The sequence below is a fragment of the Nerophis lumbriciformis genome, linkage group LG06 (genome assembly GCF_033978685.3).
Source record: "Nerophis lumbriciformis linkage group LG06, RoL_Nlum_v2.1, whole genome shotgun sequence".
Lineage (NCBI taxonomy): Eukaryota > Metazoa > Chordata > Actinopteri > Syngnathiformes > Syngnathidae > Nerophis > Nerophis lumbriciformis.
In genome coordinates this window covers 3,808,210-3,825,950 of record NC_084553.2, presented here as the reverse complement: position 1 = coordinate 3,825,950, position 17,741 = coordinate 3,808,210, and the positions used below count along the sequence as shown (strand labels likewise).

General features: G+C 34.2%; 2 protein-coding genes across 2 annotated transcripts in view; one reads left to right on the top strand and one right to left on the bottom strand.

The window, feature by feature from the left end:
• The window catches only part of LOC133608250 (E3 ubiquitin-protein ligase RNF182-like), a 23,594-nt gene extending 17,469 nt beyond the window's left edge, over positions 1-6,125 (bottom strand). The window contains exon 1 of the mRNA XM_061963455.1: positions 5,981-6,125. Within this exon, the coding sequence (XP_061819439.1) occupies positions 5,981-6,035 (55 nt within the window). The 5' untranslated portion in view covers positions 6,036-6,125. The remainder of the gene's footprint in view (positions 1-5,980) is intronic.
• LOC133608432 (centrosomal protein of 89 kDa-like) overlaps positions 1-17,741 on the top strand; it is a 185,064-nt gene that overhangs the window by 148,037 nt on the left and 19,286 nt on the right. The window contains exon 16 of the mRNA XM_061963654.1: positions 6,159-6,307. Within this exon, the coding sequence (XP_061819638.1) occupies positions 6,159-6,307 (149 nt within the window). The remainder of the gene's footprint in view (positions 1-6,158; positions 6,308-17,741) is intronic.

Here is a 17,741-nt window from a genome sequence, read left to right as displayed (position 1 = left end):
TCAAAATTAAATATGGATGAATTAAATTAATATGTTGATAAAAACATAACAAATAGAGAATAATCGTGGAAATATTGATCATTAAGACAGAAAAAAACACAATAAAAAGTATAAAACAGGATTAAAATATGTCAAAATAAAATATAAATATTACATTAATACGTAAATAAAAACATAACATATGGAGAATAATAGTAGTAATATTGATAATTAAGACAGAAAACAACACAATAAATAGTACAAAACATATGATCAAATATATGTCAAAATAAAATATAAATATTACATTAATACGTAAATAAAAACATAACATGTAGATAATAATAGTAGTAATATTGATCATTAAGAAATAAAATAACACAATAAATAGTATAAAACATAGGATAAAATATGTCAAAATTAAATATGGATGAATTAAATTAATATGTTAATAAAAACATAACAAATAGAGAATAATAGTGGAAATATTGATAATTAAGACAGAAAAAAACACAATAAAAAGTATAAAACAGGATTAAAATATGTCAAAATAAAATATAAATATTACATTATTACGTAAATAAAAACATAACATATGGAGAATAATAGTAGTAATATTGATGATTAAGACAGAAAACAACACAATAAATGGTACAAAACATATGATAAAATATATGTCAAAATAAAATATAAATATTACATTAATACATTAATAAAAACGTAACATATAGAGAATAATAGTGGAACTATTGATAATTAAGAAAGAAAATAACACAATAAATAGTATAAAACATAGGATAAAATATGTCAAAATTAAATATGGATGAATTAAATTAATATGTTAATAAAAACATAACAAATAGAGAATAATAGTGGAAATATTGATAATTAAGACAGAAAAAAACACAATAAAAAGTATAAAACAGGATTAAAATATGTCAAAATAAAATATAAATATTACATTATTACGTAAATAAAAACATAACATATGGAGAATAATAGTAGTAATATTGATAATTAAGACAGAAAACAACACAATAAATGGTACAAAACATATGATAAAATATATGTCAAAATAAAATATAAATATTACATTAATACATTAATATAAACGTAACATATAGAGAATAATAGTGGAAATATTGATAATTAAGACAGAAAACAACACAATAAATAGTACAAAACACATGGTAAAATATATGTCAAAATAAAATATAAATATTACATTAATACGTAAATAAAAACATAACATGTAGATAATAATAGTAGTAATATTGATCATTAAGAAAGAAAATAACACAATAAAAAGTATAAAACAGGATTAAAATATGTCAAAATAAAATATAAATATTACATGAATACGTAAATAAAAACATAACATATGGAGAATAATAGTAGTTATATTGATAATTAAGACAGAAAACAACACAATAAATAGTACAAAACATATGGTAAAATATATGTCAAAATAAAATATAAATATTACATTAATACGTAAATAAAAACATAACATGTAGATAATAATAGTAGTAATATTGATAATTAAGAAAGAAAATAACACAATAAATAGTATAAAACATAGGATAAAATATGTCAAAATTAAATATGGATGAATTAAATTAATATGTTAATAAAAACATAACAAATAGAGAATAATAGTGGAAATATTGATCATTAAGACAGAAAAAAACACAATAAAAAGTATAAAACAGGATTAAAATATGTCAAAATAAAATATGAATAATACATTAATACGTAAATAAAAACATAACATATAGAGAATAATAGTAGTAATATTGATCATTAAGAAAGAAAATAACACAATAAATAGTATAAAACATAGGATAAAATATGTCAAAATTAAATATGGATGAATTAAATTAATATGTTAATAAAAACATAACAAATAGAGAATAATAGTTGTAATATTGATAATTAAGAAAGAAAACAACACAATAAATAGTACAAAACATGTGATAAAATGTATGTCAAAATTAAATATAAATATTACATTAATATGTTACTAAAAATGTAACATATAGAGAATAATAGTGGAAATATTGATCATTAAGACAGAAAACAACACAATAAATAGTACAAAACACATGGTAAAATATATGTCAAAATAAAATATAAATATTACATTAATACGTAAATAAAAACATAACATGTAGATAATAATAGTAGTAATATTGATCATTAAGAAATAAAATAACACAATAAATAGTATAAAACATAGGATAAAATATGTCAAAATTAAATATGGATGAATTAAATTAATATGTTAATAAAAAAATAACAAATAGAGAATAATAGTGGAAATATTGATAATTAAGACAGAAAAAAACACAATTAAAATATGTCAAAATAAAAAATAAATACTACATTAATACGTAAATAAAAACATAAAATATGGAGAATAATAGTAGTTATATTGATAATTAAGACAGAAAACAACACAATAAATAGTACAAAACATATGATAAAATATATGTCAAAACAAAATATAAATATTACATTAATACATTAATAAAAACGTAACATATAGAGAATAACAGTGGAAATGTTGATAATTAAGAAAGAAATATGTCTGTACTCGCACATTCAGGCAATAATCACAAAATAAATAAAACAAGTGCTCCCTAAATGACATAGTTCCTTAAATAACTAAAGAAAGGCAATAAAGTCCCTCTGCCTTCTCCTTATTCCCTGAGTTAGTAAATAACAAAACATATATTGGAGTAAAAAACAAAAAAACACAGATATTTGTGAAAATAACCAAAACTATGAAAATGAAGTGTCCGATACTGATACCACCCTCGGTGTGGATATCATCACCCAACCCTACTGGGCAGGTAATGCAGCACAGTTTTCCTCAAGGCCCCACTTTGACCCTGGAACAGACCATTTCTATTCTTGAGTTTCCTGTCGGACTTGGTGTATTTATTATTATTATTATTATTATCATCTCTGCCATCAATGTGTGTTGTCAGGAAGACAAAGGATGGAGATCTTAATGGACATTATGTCCTCTGGCTGCATGGAACCTTCTCAAGCGAGAAGAAAGTGCTCTTCCTGTGCTGTCATTGTGGCCAGGAATTATTCTGACATTTTCTCCTCTCAGGCAGGCAATTATCTTGTGTTAGGTTACCTCTCTCAGGGGGAAAAACTAGCTTCAAGTGAACTGCACTTTCCATCATTCATAATTCTTATGTAAAACACTTTTTTTATGCATTCTAAATTGTAAATAAACGTTAGCAAGAGTCAGCTAACAATGGGGGTAACTGTAGTTGCTCTATTCCGTCTATAAATTGCTCTAAAATCATCCAAAAACCTCCATTAAGGTTTTAATAACATTATGTAAGTATATATATATACTGTAGTAACATTCATAATAACATGTAATATATACATGATGTAAGTATATATGTCATGTAGTAACATTCATAATAATATGTAATATATACATGATGTAAGTATATATGTAGTATCTAGTAACATTCATAATAACATGTAATATATACATGATGTAAGTATATATGTATGGGCGGAATAGTCAAATCAAATCAAACTTCGATCTAATATATGTCAAAATAAAATATAAATATTACATTAATACGCTAATAAAAAGGTAACATATAGAGAATAATAGTGGAAATGTTGATAATTAAAGAAGAAAACAACACAATAAATAGTCAAAACATATAATAAAATATATGTCAAAATAAAATATAAATATTACATTAATACGTTAATAAAAAGGTAACATATAGAGAATAATAGTGGAAATGTTGATAATTAAAGAAGAAAACAACACAATAAATAGTCAAAACATATAATAAAATATATGTCAAAATAAAATATAAATATTACATTAATACGTTAATAAAAAGGTAACATATAGAGAATAATAGTGGAAATGTTGATAATTAAAGAAGAAAACAACACAATAAATAGTCAAAACATATAATAAAATATATGTCAAAATAAAATATAAATATTACATTAATACATTAATAAAAACGTAACATATAGAGAATAATAGTGGAACTATTGATAATTAAGACTGAAAACAACACAATAAATAGTATAAAACATAGGATAAAATATGTCAAAATAAAAATAAAAATATTACATTAATATGTAAATAAAAACATAACATATAGAGAATAATAGTGGAAATATTGATAATTAAGACAGAAAACAACACAATAAATAGTACAAAACATATGATAAAATATATGTCAAAATAAAATATAAATATTACATTAATACGTTAATAAAAACGTAACATATAGAGAATAATAGTGGAAATATTGATCATTAAGAAAGAAAACAACACAATAAATAGTATAAAACATAGGATGAAATATGTCCAAATCAAGTATAAATATTACATTAATATGTTAGTAAAAACATAACATATAGAGAATAATAGTGGAAATATTGATAATCCAGACAGAAAACAACACAATAGTACAAAACATATGATAAAATATATGCCAAAATAAAATATAAATATTATATTAATACATTAATAGAAACGTAACATATAGAGAATAATAGTGGAAATATTGATAATTAAGACAGAAAACAACACAATAAATAGTACAAAACACATGGTAAAATATATATATATATATATATATAGTATAAAACAGGGTTAAAATATGTAAAAATAAAATATAATTATTACATTAATACATACATAAAAACAACATATAAATAATAATAGTAGTAATATTGATAATTAAAAAAAAAAAACACAATAAATAATCAAAACATATAATAAAATATATGTCAAAATAAAATATAAATATTACATTAATACATTAATAAAAACGTAACATATAGAGAATAATAGTGGAACTATTGATAATTAAGACTGAAAACAACACAATAAATAGTATAAAACATAGGATAAAATATGTCAAAATAAAATATAAATATTACATTAATACATACATAAAAACATAGCATATAAATAATAATAGTAGTAATATTGATAATTAAGACAGAAAACAACACAATATATAGTTCAAACATATAATAAAATATATGTCAAAATAAAATATAAATATTACATTAATACATTAATAAAAACGTAACATATAGAGAATAATAGTGGAACTATTGATAATTAAGACTGAAAACAACACAATAAATAGTACAAAACATAGGATAAAATATGTCAAAATAAAATATAAATATTACATTAATATGTAAATAAAAACATAACATATAGAGAATAATAGTGGAACTATTGATAATTAAGACAGAAAACAACACAATAAATAGTCAAAACATATAATAAAATATATGTCAAAATAAAATATAAATATTACATTAATACATTAATAAAAACGTAACATATAGAGAATAAAAGTGGAACTATTGATAATTAAGACAGAAAACAACACAATAATTAGTATAAAACATAGGATAAAATATGTCAAAATAAAATATAAATATTACATTAATATGTAAATAAAAACATAACATATAGAGAATAATAGTGGAAATATTGATAATTAAGACAGAAAACAACACAATAAAATAATAAAAAACAGATGATCCTGATTGAAAAGGTGTGTCTTTAGCCTTTTAAAAAAAGTCAAGGGTCCCTGCAGTCCTGAGGCTCTCTGGCAGGTTGTTCCACAGGTGGCGGCCATATTGGCTACACGCCGCCTCACCCTGGCTCTTTGGTCTGCTACTCGGTAAAGGTTAAAGGCCGGGGGGCCAGAGGACTTCAGGACCCTCCGGGCTTGACGTGGTAAAAGCAGCTCAGGTAGAAAAACTAACAACACAACTTTAAAACTGTTAGCCACCTCGTGCTTGCCATATTTTACGAGCTAGAATGCCTAAAAAAAAAAAAGGTGCACCACAAAGAGTGTGGACATTGCAAACTAAAAGTGCAACAGGATGCGAATGAAGGAGCACGCGCTCTAAGTGTGCCATGTCTACATCTGTTGAGTCAGCAAAAATCATTCACGCCGCTCACCTCGTCCCGCTTCCTGCGCCCCGCCGTCCTCCGCTGATGCTGCGCCGTCCTCCATCAGCGTCTGCCTCCTTCATGGCCGCGCTCCACATCGCATGGCCCTGACTCCACGTGTGTGTGTGTGTGTGTGTGTGTGTGTGTGTGTGTGCGTGTGTGTGTGTGTGTGTGTGTGCGTGCGCAGGTGTACCGCAAGCAGGCGTCCAGCCGACTGGCGGCGCTGGAGGAGGCGGCGGAGGGCAAGGCGGCGTCCTACCACAGGGAGGTGGTGCACCTGCAGAGTCTGCTGGCGGAGAGGCAGCAGGCGGAGGAGAGGCTGCTGCAGTCCAAACGGTAGGAGGAGGAGGAGGAGGAGGAGGAGGAGGAGGAGGAGGAGGAGACCAAGATGTGAGGGAGGAGAAAGTGCTGCAGTTGTTGGTGTCAGACACTCACATTTATCACCAGCCCCTTTCACACAACACTGGCACATTACAGCCAGCTGATGTAGGACATGTGTGACATGGTGATTCTATTCCCTTTCACACAGTCATCCTTCACAATAGTGATGTAGGACATGGTGATTATATTCCCTTTCACACAGTCATCCTTCACAATAGTGATGTAGGACATGGTGATTATATTCCCTTTCACACAGTCATTCTTCACAATAGTGATGTAGGACATGTGTGATTATATTCCCTTTCACACAGTCATCCTTCACAATAGTGATGTAGGACATGGTGATTATATTCCCTTTCACACAGTCATCCTTCACAATAGTGATGTAGGACATGGTGATTATATTCCCTTTCACACAGTCATCCTTCACAATAGTGATGTAGGACATGGTGATTCTATTCCCTTTCACACAGTCATCCTTCACAATAGTGATGTAGGACATGGTGATTCTATTCCCTTTCACACAGTCATTCTTCACAATAGTGATGTAGGACATGGTGATTATATTCCCTTTCACACAGTCATCCTTCACAATAGTGATGTAGAACATGGTGATTATATTCCCTTTCACACAGTCATCCTTCACAATAGTGATGTAGGACATGGTGATTCTATTCCCTTTCACACAGTCATCCTTCACAATAGTGATGTAGGACATGGTGATTATATTCCCTTTCACACAGTCATCCTTCACAATAGTGATGTAGGACATGGTGATTATATTCCCTTTCACACAGTCATCCTTCACAATAGTGATGTAGGACATGGTGATTATATTCCCTTTCACACAGTCATTCTTCACAATAGTGATGTAGGACATGTGTGACATGGTGATTCTATTCCCTTTCACACAGTCATCCTTCACAATAGTGATGTAGGACATGGTGATTCTATTCCCTTTCACACAGTCATCCTTCACAATAGTGATGTAGGACATGGTGATTATATTCCCTTTCACACAGTCATCCTTCACAATAGTGATGTAGGACATGTGTGACATGGTGATTATATTCCCTTTCACACAGTCATTCTTCACAATAGTGATGTAAGACATGTGTGACATGGTGATTCTATTCCCTTTCACACAGTCATCCTTCACAATAGTGATGTAGGACATGGTGATTATATTCCCTTTCACACAGTCATCCTTCACAATAGTGATGTAGGACATGGTGATTATATTCCCTTTCACACAGTCATTCTTCACAATAGTGATGTAGGACATGTGTGATTATATTCCCTTTCACACAGTCATCCTTCACAATAGTGATGTAGGACATGGTGATTATATTCCCTTTCACACAGTCATCCTTCACAATAGTGATGTAGGACATGGTGATTATATTCCCTTTCACACAGTCATCCTTCACAATAGTGATGTAGGACATGGTGATTCTATTCCCTTTCACACAGTCATCCTTCACAATAGTGATGTAGGACATGGTGATTCTATTCCCTTTCACACAGTCATTCTTCACAATAGTGATGTAGGACATGGTGATTATATTCCCTTTCACACAGTCATCCTTCACAATAGTGATGTAGAACATGGTGATTATATTCCCTTTCACACAGTCATCCTTCACAATAGTGATGTAGGACATGGTGATTCTATTCCCTTTCACACAGTCATCCTTCACAATAGTGATGTAGGACATGGTGATTATATTCCCTTTCACACAGTCATCCTTCACAATAGTGATGTAGGACATGGTGATTATATTCCCTTTCACACAGTCATCCTTCACAATAGTGATGTAGGACATGGTGATTATATTCCCTTTCACACAGTCATTCTTCACAATAGTGATGTAGGACATGTGTGACATGGTGATTCTATTCCCTTTCACACAGTCATCCTTCACAATAGTGATGTAGGACATGGTGATTCTATTCCCTTTCACACAGTCATCCTTCACAATAGTGATGTAGGACATGGTGATTATATTCCCTTTCACACAGTCATCCTTCACAATAGTGATGTAGGACATGTGTGACATGGTGATTATATTCCCTTTCACACAGTCATTCTTCACAATAGTGATGTAAGACATGTGTGACATGGTGATTCTATTCCCTTTCACACAGTCATCCTTCACAATAGTGATGTAGGACATGGTGATTCTATTCCCTTTCACACAGTCATCCTTCACAATAGTGATGTAGGACATGGTGATTATATTCCCTTTCACACAGTCATTCTTCACAATAGTGATGTAGGACATGTGTGATTATATTCCCTTTCACACAGTCATCCTTCACAATAGTGATGTAGGACATGGTGATTATATTCCCTTTCACACAGTCATCCTTCACAATAGTGATGTAGGACATGGTGATTATATTCCCTTTCACACAGTCATCCTTCACAATAGTGATGTAGGACATGGTGATTCTATTCCCTTTCACACAGTCATCCTTCACAATAGTGATGTAGGACATGGTGATTCTATTCCCTTTCACACAGTCATTCTTCACAATAGTGATGTAGGACATGGTGATTATATTCCCTTTCACACAGTCATCCTTCACAATAGTGATGTAGAACATGGTGATTATATTCCCTTTCACACAGTCATCCTTCACAATAGTGATGTAGGACATGGTGATTCTATTCCCTTTCACACAGTCATCCTTCACAATAGTGATGTAGGACATGGTGATTATATTCCCTTTCACACAGTCATCCTTCACAATAGTGATGTAGGACATGGTGATTATATTCCCTTTCACACAGTCATCCTTCACAATAGTGATGTAGGACATGGTGATTATATTCCCTTTCACACAGTCATTCTTCACAATAGTGATGTAGGACATGTGTGACATGGTGATTCTATTCCCTTTCACACAGTCATCCTTCACAATAGTGATGTAGGACATGGTGATTCTATTCCCTTTCACACAGTCATCCTTCACAATAGTGATGTAGGACATGGTGATTATATTCCCTTTCACACAGTCATCCTTCACAATAGTGATGTAGGACATGTGTGACATGGTGATTATATTCCCTTTCACACAGTCATTCTTCACAATAGTGATGTAAGACATGTGTGACATGGTGATTCTATTCCCTTTCACACAGTCATCCTTCACAATAGTGATGTAGGACATGGTGATTCTATTCCCTTTCACACAGTCATCCTTCACAATAGTGATGTAGGACATGGCGATTCTATTCCCTTTCACACAGTCATTCTTCACAATAGTGATGTAGGACATGGTGATTCTATTCCCTTTCACACAGTCATTCTTCACAATAGTGATGTAGGACATGGTGATTCTATTCCCTTTCACACAGTCATTCTTCACAATAGTGATGTAGGACATGGTGATTATATTACCTTTCACACAGTCATTCTTCACAATAGTGATGTAGGACATGTGTGACATGGTGATTCTATTCCCTTTCACACAGTCATTCTTCACAATAGTGATGTAGGACATGGTGATTCTATTGCCTTTCACACAGTCATTCTTCACAATAGTGATGTAGGACATGGTGATTCTATTCCCTTTCACACAGTCATTCTTCACAATAGTGATGTAGGACATGGTGATTCTATTCCCTTTCACACAGTCATCCTTCACAATAGTGATGTAGGACATGGTGATTATATTCCCTTTCACACAGTCATCCTTCACAATAGTGATGTAGGACATGGTGATTCTATTCCCTTTCACACAGTCATCCTTCACAATAGTGATGTAGGACATGGTGATTATATTCCCTTTCACACAGTCATTCTTCACAATAGTGATGTAGGACATGTGTGACATGGTGATTCTATTCCCTTTCACACAGTCATCCTTCGCAATAGTGATGTAGGACATGGTGATTCTATTCCCTTTCACACAGTCATTCTTCACAATAGTGATGTAGGACATGGTGATTATATTCCCTTTCACACAGTCATCCTTCACAATAGTGATGTGTGACATGGTGATTATATTCCCTTTCACACAGTCATTCTTCACAATAGTGATGTAGGACATGTGTGACATGGTGATTCTATTCCCTTTCACACAGTCATCCTTCGCAATAGTGATGTAGGACATGGTGATTCTATTCCCTTTCACACAGTCATCCTTCACAATAGCGATGTAGGACATGGTGATTCTATTCCCTTTCACACAGTCATCCTTCACAATAGTGATGTAGGACATGGTGATTCTATTCCCTTTCACACAGTCATCCTTCACAATAGTGATGTAGGACATGGTGATTCTATTCCCTTTCACACAGTCATCCTTCACAATAGTGATGTAGGACATGGTGATTATATTCCCTTTCACACAGTCATTCTTCACAATAGTGATGTAGAACATGGTGATTATATTCCCTTTCACACAGTCATCCTTCACAATAGTGATGTAGGACATGGTGATTCTATTCCCTTTCACACAGTCATCCTTCACAATAGTGATGTAGGACATGGTGATTCTTTTCCCTTTCACACAGTCATCCTTCACAATAGTGATGTAGGACATGGTGATTATATTCCCTTTCACACAGTCATCCTTCACAATAGTGATGTAGGACATGGTGATTCTTTTCCCTTTCACACAGTCATCCTTCACAATAGTGATGTAGGACATGGTGATTATATTCCCTTTCACACAGTCATCCTTCACAATAGTGATGTAGGACATGGTGATTCTATTCCCTTTCACACAGTCATTCTTCACAATAGTGATGTAGGACATGGTGATTATATTCCCTTTCACACAGTCATACTTCACAATAGTGATGTAGGACATGGTGATTATATTCCCTTTCACACAGTCATCCTTCACAATAGTGATGTAGGACATGGTGATTATATTCCCTTTCACACAGTCATCCTTCACAATAGTGATGTAGGACATGTGTGACATGGTGATTCTATTCCCTTTCACACAGTCATTCTTCACAATAGTGATGTAGAACATGGTGATTATATTCCCTTTCACACAGTCATTCTTCACAATAGTGATGTAGGACATGTGTGACATGGTGATTCTATTCCCTTTCACACAGTCATTCTTCACAATAGTGATGTAGGACATGTGTGACATGGTGATTATATTCCCTTTCACACAGTCATTCTTCACAATAGTGATGTAGGACATGGTGATTCTATTCCCTTTCACACAGTCATTCTTCACAATAGTGATGTAGGACATGGTGATTCTATTCCCTTTCACACAGTCATTCTTCACAATAGTGATGTAGGACATGGTGATTATATTCCCTTTCACACAGTCATCCTTCACAATAGTGATGTAGGACATGGTGATTCTATTCCCTTTCACCCAGCCATTCTTCACAATAGTGATGTAGGACATGTGTGACATGGTGATTCTATTCCCTTTCACACAGTCATCCTTCACAATAGTGATGTAGGACATGGTGATTATATTCCCTTTCACACAGTCATCCTTCACAATAGTGATGTAGGACATGGTGATTATATTCCCTTTCACACAGTCATTCTTCACAATAGTGATTCTATTCCCTTTCACACAGTCATTCTTCACAATAGTGATGTAGGACATGTGTGACATGGTGATTATATTCCCTTTCACACAGTCATCCTTCACAATAGTGATGTAGGACATGGTGATTCTATTCCCTTTCACACAGTCATTCTTCACAATAGTGATATAGGACATGGTGATTCTATTCCCTTTCACACAGTCATCCTTCACAATAGTGATGTAGGACATGGTGATTCTATTCCCTTTCACACAGTCATTCTTCACAATAGTGATGTAGGACATGGTGATTATATTCCCTTTCACACAGTCATCCTTCACAATAGCGATGTAGGACATGTGTGACATGGTCATTCTATTCCCTTTCACACAGTCATCCTTCACAAAAGTGATGTAGAACATGGTGATTATATTCCCTTTCACACAGTCATCCTTCACAATAGTGATGTAGGACATGGTGATTCTATTCCCTTTCACACAGTCATCCTTCACAATAGTGATGTAGGACATGGTGATTCTATTCCCTTTCACACAGTCATCCTTCACAATAGCGATGTAGGACATGGTGATTCTATTCCCTTTCACACAGTCATCCTTCACAATAGTGATGTAGGACATGGTGATTCTATTCCCTTTCACACAGTCATCCTTCACAATAGTGATGTAGGACATGGTGATTCTATTCCCTTTCACACAGTCATCCTTCACAATAGTGATGTAGGACATGGTGATTATATTCCCTTTCACACAGTCATTCTTCACAATAGTGATGTAGAACATGGTGATTATATTCCCTTTCACACAGTCATCCTTCACAATAGTGATGTAGGACATGGTGATTCTATTCCCTTTCACACAGTCATCCTTCACAATAGTGATGTAGGACATGGTGATTCTTTTCCCTTTCACACAGTCATCCTTCACAATAGTGATGTAGGACATGGTGATTATATTCCCTTTCACACAGTCATCCTTCACAATAGTGATGTAGGACATGGTGATTCTTTTCCCTTTCACACAGTCATCCTTCACAATAGTGATGTAGGACATGGTGATTATATTCCCTTTCACACAGTCATCCTTCACAATAGTGATGTAGGACATGGTGATTCTATTCCCTTTCACACAGTCATTCTTCACAATAGTGATGTAGGACATGGTGATTATATTCCCTTTCACACAGTCATACTTCACAATAGTGATGTAGGACATGGTGATTATATTCCCTTTCACACAGTCATCCTTCACAATAGTGATGTAGGACATGGTGATTATATTCCCTTTCACACAGTCATCCTTCACAATAGCGATGTAGGACATGGTGATTCTATTCCCTTTCACACAGTCATCCTTCACAATAGTGATGTAGGACATGGTGATTCTATTCCCTTTCACACAGTCATCCTTCACAATAGTGATGTAGGACATGGTGATTCTATTCCCTTTCACACAGTCATCCTTCACAATAGTGATGTAGGACATGGTGATTATATTCCCTTTCACACAGTCATTCTTCACAATAGTGATGTAGAACATGGTGATTATATTCCCTTTCACACAGTCATCCTTCACAATAGTGATGTAGGACATGGTGATTCTATTCCCTTTCACACAGTCATCCTTCACAATAGTGATGTAGGACATGGTGATTCTTTTCCCTTTCACACAGTCATCCTTCACAATAGTGATGTAGGACATGGTGATTATATTCCCTTTCACACAGTCATCCTTCACAATAGTGATGTAGGACATGGTGATTCTTTTCCCTTTCACACAGTCATCCTTCACAATAGTGATGTAGGACATGGTGATTATATTCCCTTTCACACAGTCATCCTTCACAATAGTGATGTAGGACATGGTGATTCTATTCCCTTTCACACAGTCATTCTTCACAATAGTGATGTAGGACATGGTGATTATATTCCCTTTCACACAGTCATACTTCACAATAGTGATGTAGGACATGGTGATTATATTCCCTTTCACACAGTCATCCTTCACAATAGTGATGTAGGACATGGTGATTATATTCCCTTTCACACAGTCATCCTTCACAATAGTGATGTAGGACATGTGTGACATGGTGATTCTATTCCCTTTCACACAGTCATTCTTCACAATAGTGATGTAGAACATGGTGATTATATTCCCTTTCACACAGTCATTCTTCACAATAGTGATGTAGGACATGTGTGACATGGTGATTCTATTCCCTTTCACACAGTCATTCTTCACAATAGTGATGTAGGACATGTGTGACATGGTGATTATATTCCCTTTCACACAGTCATTCTTCACAATAGTGATGTAGGACATGGTGATTCTATTCCCTTTCACACAGTCATTCTTCACAATAGTGATGTAGGACATGGTGATTCTATTCCCTTTCACACAGTCATTCTTCACAATAGTGATGTAGGACATGGTGATTATATTCCCTTTCACACAGTCATCCTTCACAATAGTGATGTAGGACATGGTGATTCTATTCCCTTTCACCCAGCCATTCTTCACAATAGTGATGTAGGACATGTGTGACATGGTGATTCTATTCCCTTTCACACAGTCATCCTTCACAATAGTGATGTAGGACATGGTGATTATATTCCCTTTCACACAGTCATCCTTCACAATAGTGATGTAGGACATGGTGATTATATTCCCTTTCACACAGTCATTCTTCACAATAGTGATTCTATTCCCTTTCACACAGTCATTCTTCACAATAGTGATGTAGGACATGTGTGACATGGTGATTATATTCCCTTTCACACAGTCATCCTTCACAATAGTGATGTAGGACATGGTGATTCTATTCCCTTTCACACAGTCATTCTTCACAATAGTGATATAGGACATGGTGATTCTATTCCCTTTCACACAGTCATCCTTCACAATAGTGATGTAGGACATGGTGATTCTATTCCCTTTCACACAGTCATTCTTCACAATAGTGATGTAGGACATGGTGATTATATTCCCTTTCACACAGTCATCCTTCACAATAGCGATGTAGGACATGTGTGACATGGTCATTCTATTCCCTTTCACACAGTCATCCTTCACAAAAGTGATGTAGAACATGGTGATTATATTCCCTTTCACACAGTCATCCTTCACAATAGTGATGTAGGACATGGTGATTCTATTCCCTTTCACACAGTCATCCTTCACAATAGTGATGTAGGACATGGTGATTCTATTCCCTTTCACACAGTCATCCTTCACAATAGCGATGTAGGACATGGTGATTCTATTCCCTTTCACACAGTCATCCTTCACAATAGTGATGTAGGACATGGTGATTCTATTCCCTTTCACACAGTCATCCTTCACAATAGTGATGTAGGACATGGTGATTCTATTCCCTTTCACACAGTCATCCTTCACAATAGTGATGTAGGACATGGTGATTATATTCCCTTTCACACAGTCATTCTTCACAATAGTGATGTAGAACATGGTGATTATATTCCCTTTCACACAGTCATCCTTCACAATAGTGATGTAGGACATGGTGATTCTATTCCCTTTCACACAGTCATCCTTCACAATAGTGATGTAGGACATGGTGATTCTTTTCCCTTTCACACAGTCATCCTTCACAATAGTGATGTAGGACATGGTGATTATATTCCCTTTCACACAGTCATCCTTCACAATAGTGATGTAGGACATGGTGATTCTTTTCCCTTTCACACAGTCATCCTTCACAATAGTGATGTAGGACATGGTGATTATATTCCCTTTCACACAGTCATCCTTCACAATAGTGATGTAGGACATGGTGATTCTATTCCCTTTCACACAGTCATTCTTCACAATAGTGATGTAGGACATGGTGATTATATTCCCTTTCACACAGTCATACTTCACAATAGTGATGTAGGACATGGTGATTATATTCCCTTTCACACAGTCATCCTTCACAATAGTGATGTAGGACATGGTGATTATATTCCCTTTCACACAGTCATCCTTCACAATAGTGATGTAGGACATGTGTGACATGGTGATTCTATTCCCTTTCACACAGTCATTCTTCACAATAGTGATGTAGAACATGGTGATTATATTCCCTTTCACACAGTCATTCTTCACAATAGTGATGTAGGACATGTGTGACATGGTGATTCTATTCCCTTTCACACAGTCATTCTTCACAATAGTGATGTAGGACATGTGTGACATGGTGATTATATTCCCTTTCACACAGTCATTCTTCACAATAGTGATGTAGGACATGGTGATTCTATTCCCTTTCACACAGTCATTCTTCACAATAGTGATGTAGGACATGGTGATTATATTCCCTTTCACACAGTCATCCTTCACAATAGTGATGTAGGACATGGTGATTCTATTCCCTTTCACCCAGCCATTCTTCACAATAGTGATGTAGGACATGTGTGACATGGTGATTCTATTCCCTTTCACACAGTCATCCTTCACAATAGTGATGTAGGACATGGTGATTATATTCCCTTTCACACAGTCATCCTTCACAATAGTGATGTAGGACATGGTGATTATATTCCCTTTCACACAGTCATTCTTCACAATAGTGATTCTATTCCCTTTCACACAGTCATTCTTCACAATAGTGATGTAGGACATGTGTGACATGGTGATTATATTCCCTTTCACACAGTCATCCTTCACAATAGTGATGTAGGACATGGTGATTCTATTCCCTTTCACACAGTCATTCTTCACAATAGTGATATAGGACATGGTGATTCTATTCCCTTTCACACAGTCATCCTTCACAATAGTGATGTAGGACATGGTGATTCTATTCCCTTTCACACAGTCATTCTTCACAATAGTGATGTAGGACATGGTGATTATATTCCCTTTCACACAGTCATCCTTCACAATAGCGATGTAGGACATGTGTGACATGGTCATTCTATTCCCTTTCACACAGTCATCCTTCACAAAAGTGATGTAGAACATGGTGATTATATTCCCTTTCACACAGTCATTCTTCACAATAGTGATGTAGGACATGGTGATTCTATTCCCTTTCACACAGTCATCCTTCACAATAGTGATGTAGGACATGTGTGATTATATTCCCTTTCACACAGTCATCCTTCACAATAGTGATGTAGGACATGGTGATTCTATTCCCTTTCACACAGTCATTCTTCACAATAGTGATGTAGGACATGGTGATTATATTCCCTTTCACACAGTCATCCTTCACAATAGCGATGTAGGACATGTGTGACATGGTCATTCTATTCCCTTTCACACAGTCATCCTTCACAAAAGTGATGTAGAACATGGTGATTATATTCCCTTTCACACAGTCATTCTTCACAATAGTGATGTAGGACATGGTGATTCTATTCCCTTTCACACAGTCATCCTTCACAATAGTGATGTAGGACATGTGTGATTATATTCCCTTTCACACAGTCATCCTTCACAATAGTGATGTAGGACATGGTGATTATATTCCCTTTCACACAGTCATTCTTCACAATAGTGATTCTATTCCCTTTCACACAGTCATTCTTCACAATAGTGATGTAGGACATGTGTGACATGGTGATTATATTCCCTTTCACACAGTCATCCTTCACAATAGTGATGTAGGACATGGTGATTCTATTCCCTTTCACACAGTCATTCTTCACAATAGTGATATAGGACATGGTGATTCTATTCCCTTTCACACAGTCATCCTTCACAATAGTGATGTAGGACATGGTGATTCTATTCCCTTTCACACAGTCATTCTTCACAATAGTGATGTAGGACATGGTGATTATATTCCCTTTCACACAGTCATCCTTCACAATAGCGATGTAGGACATGTGTGACATGGTCATTC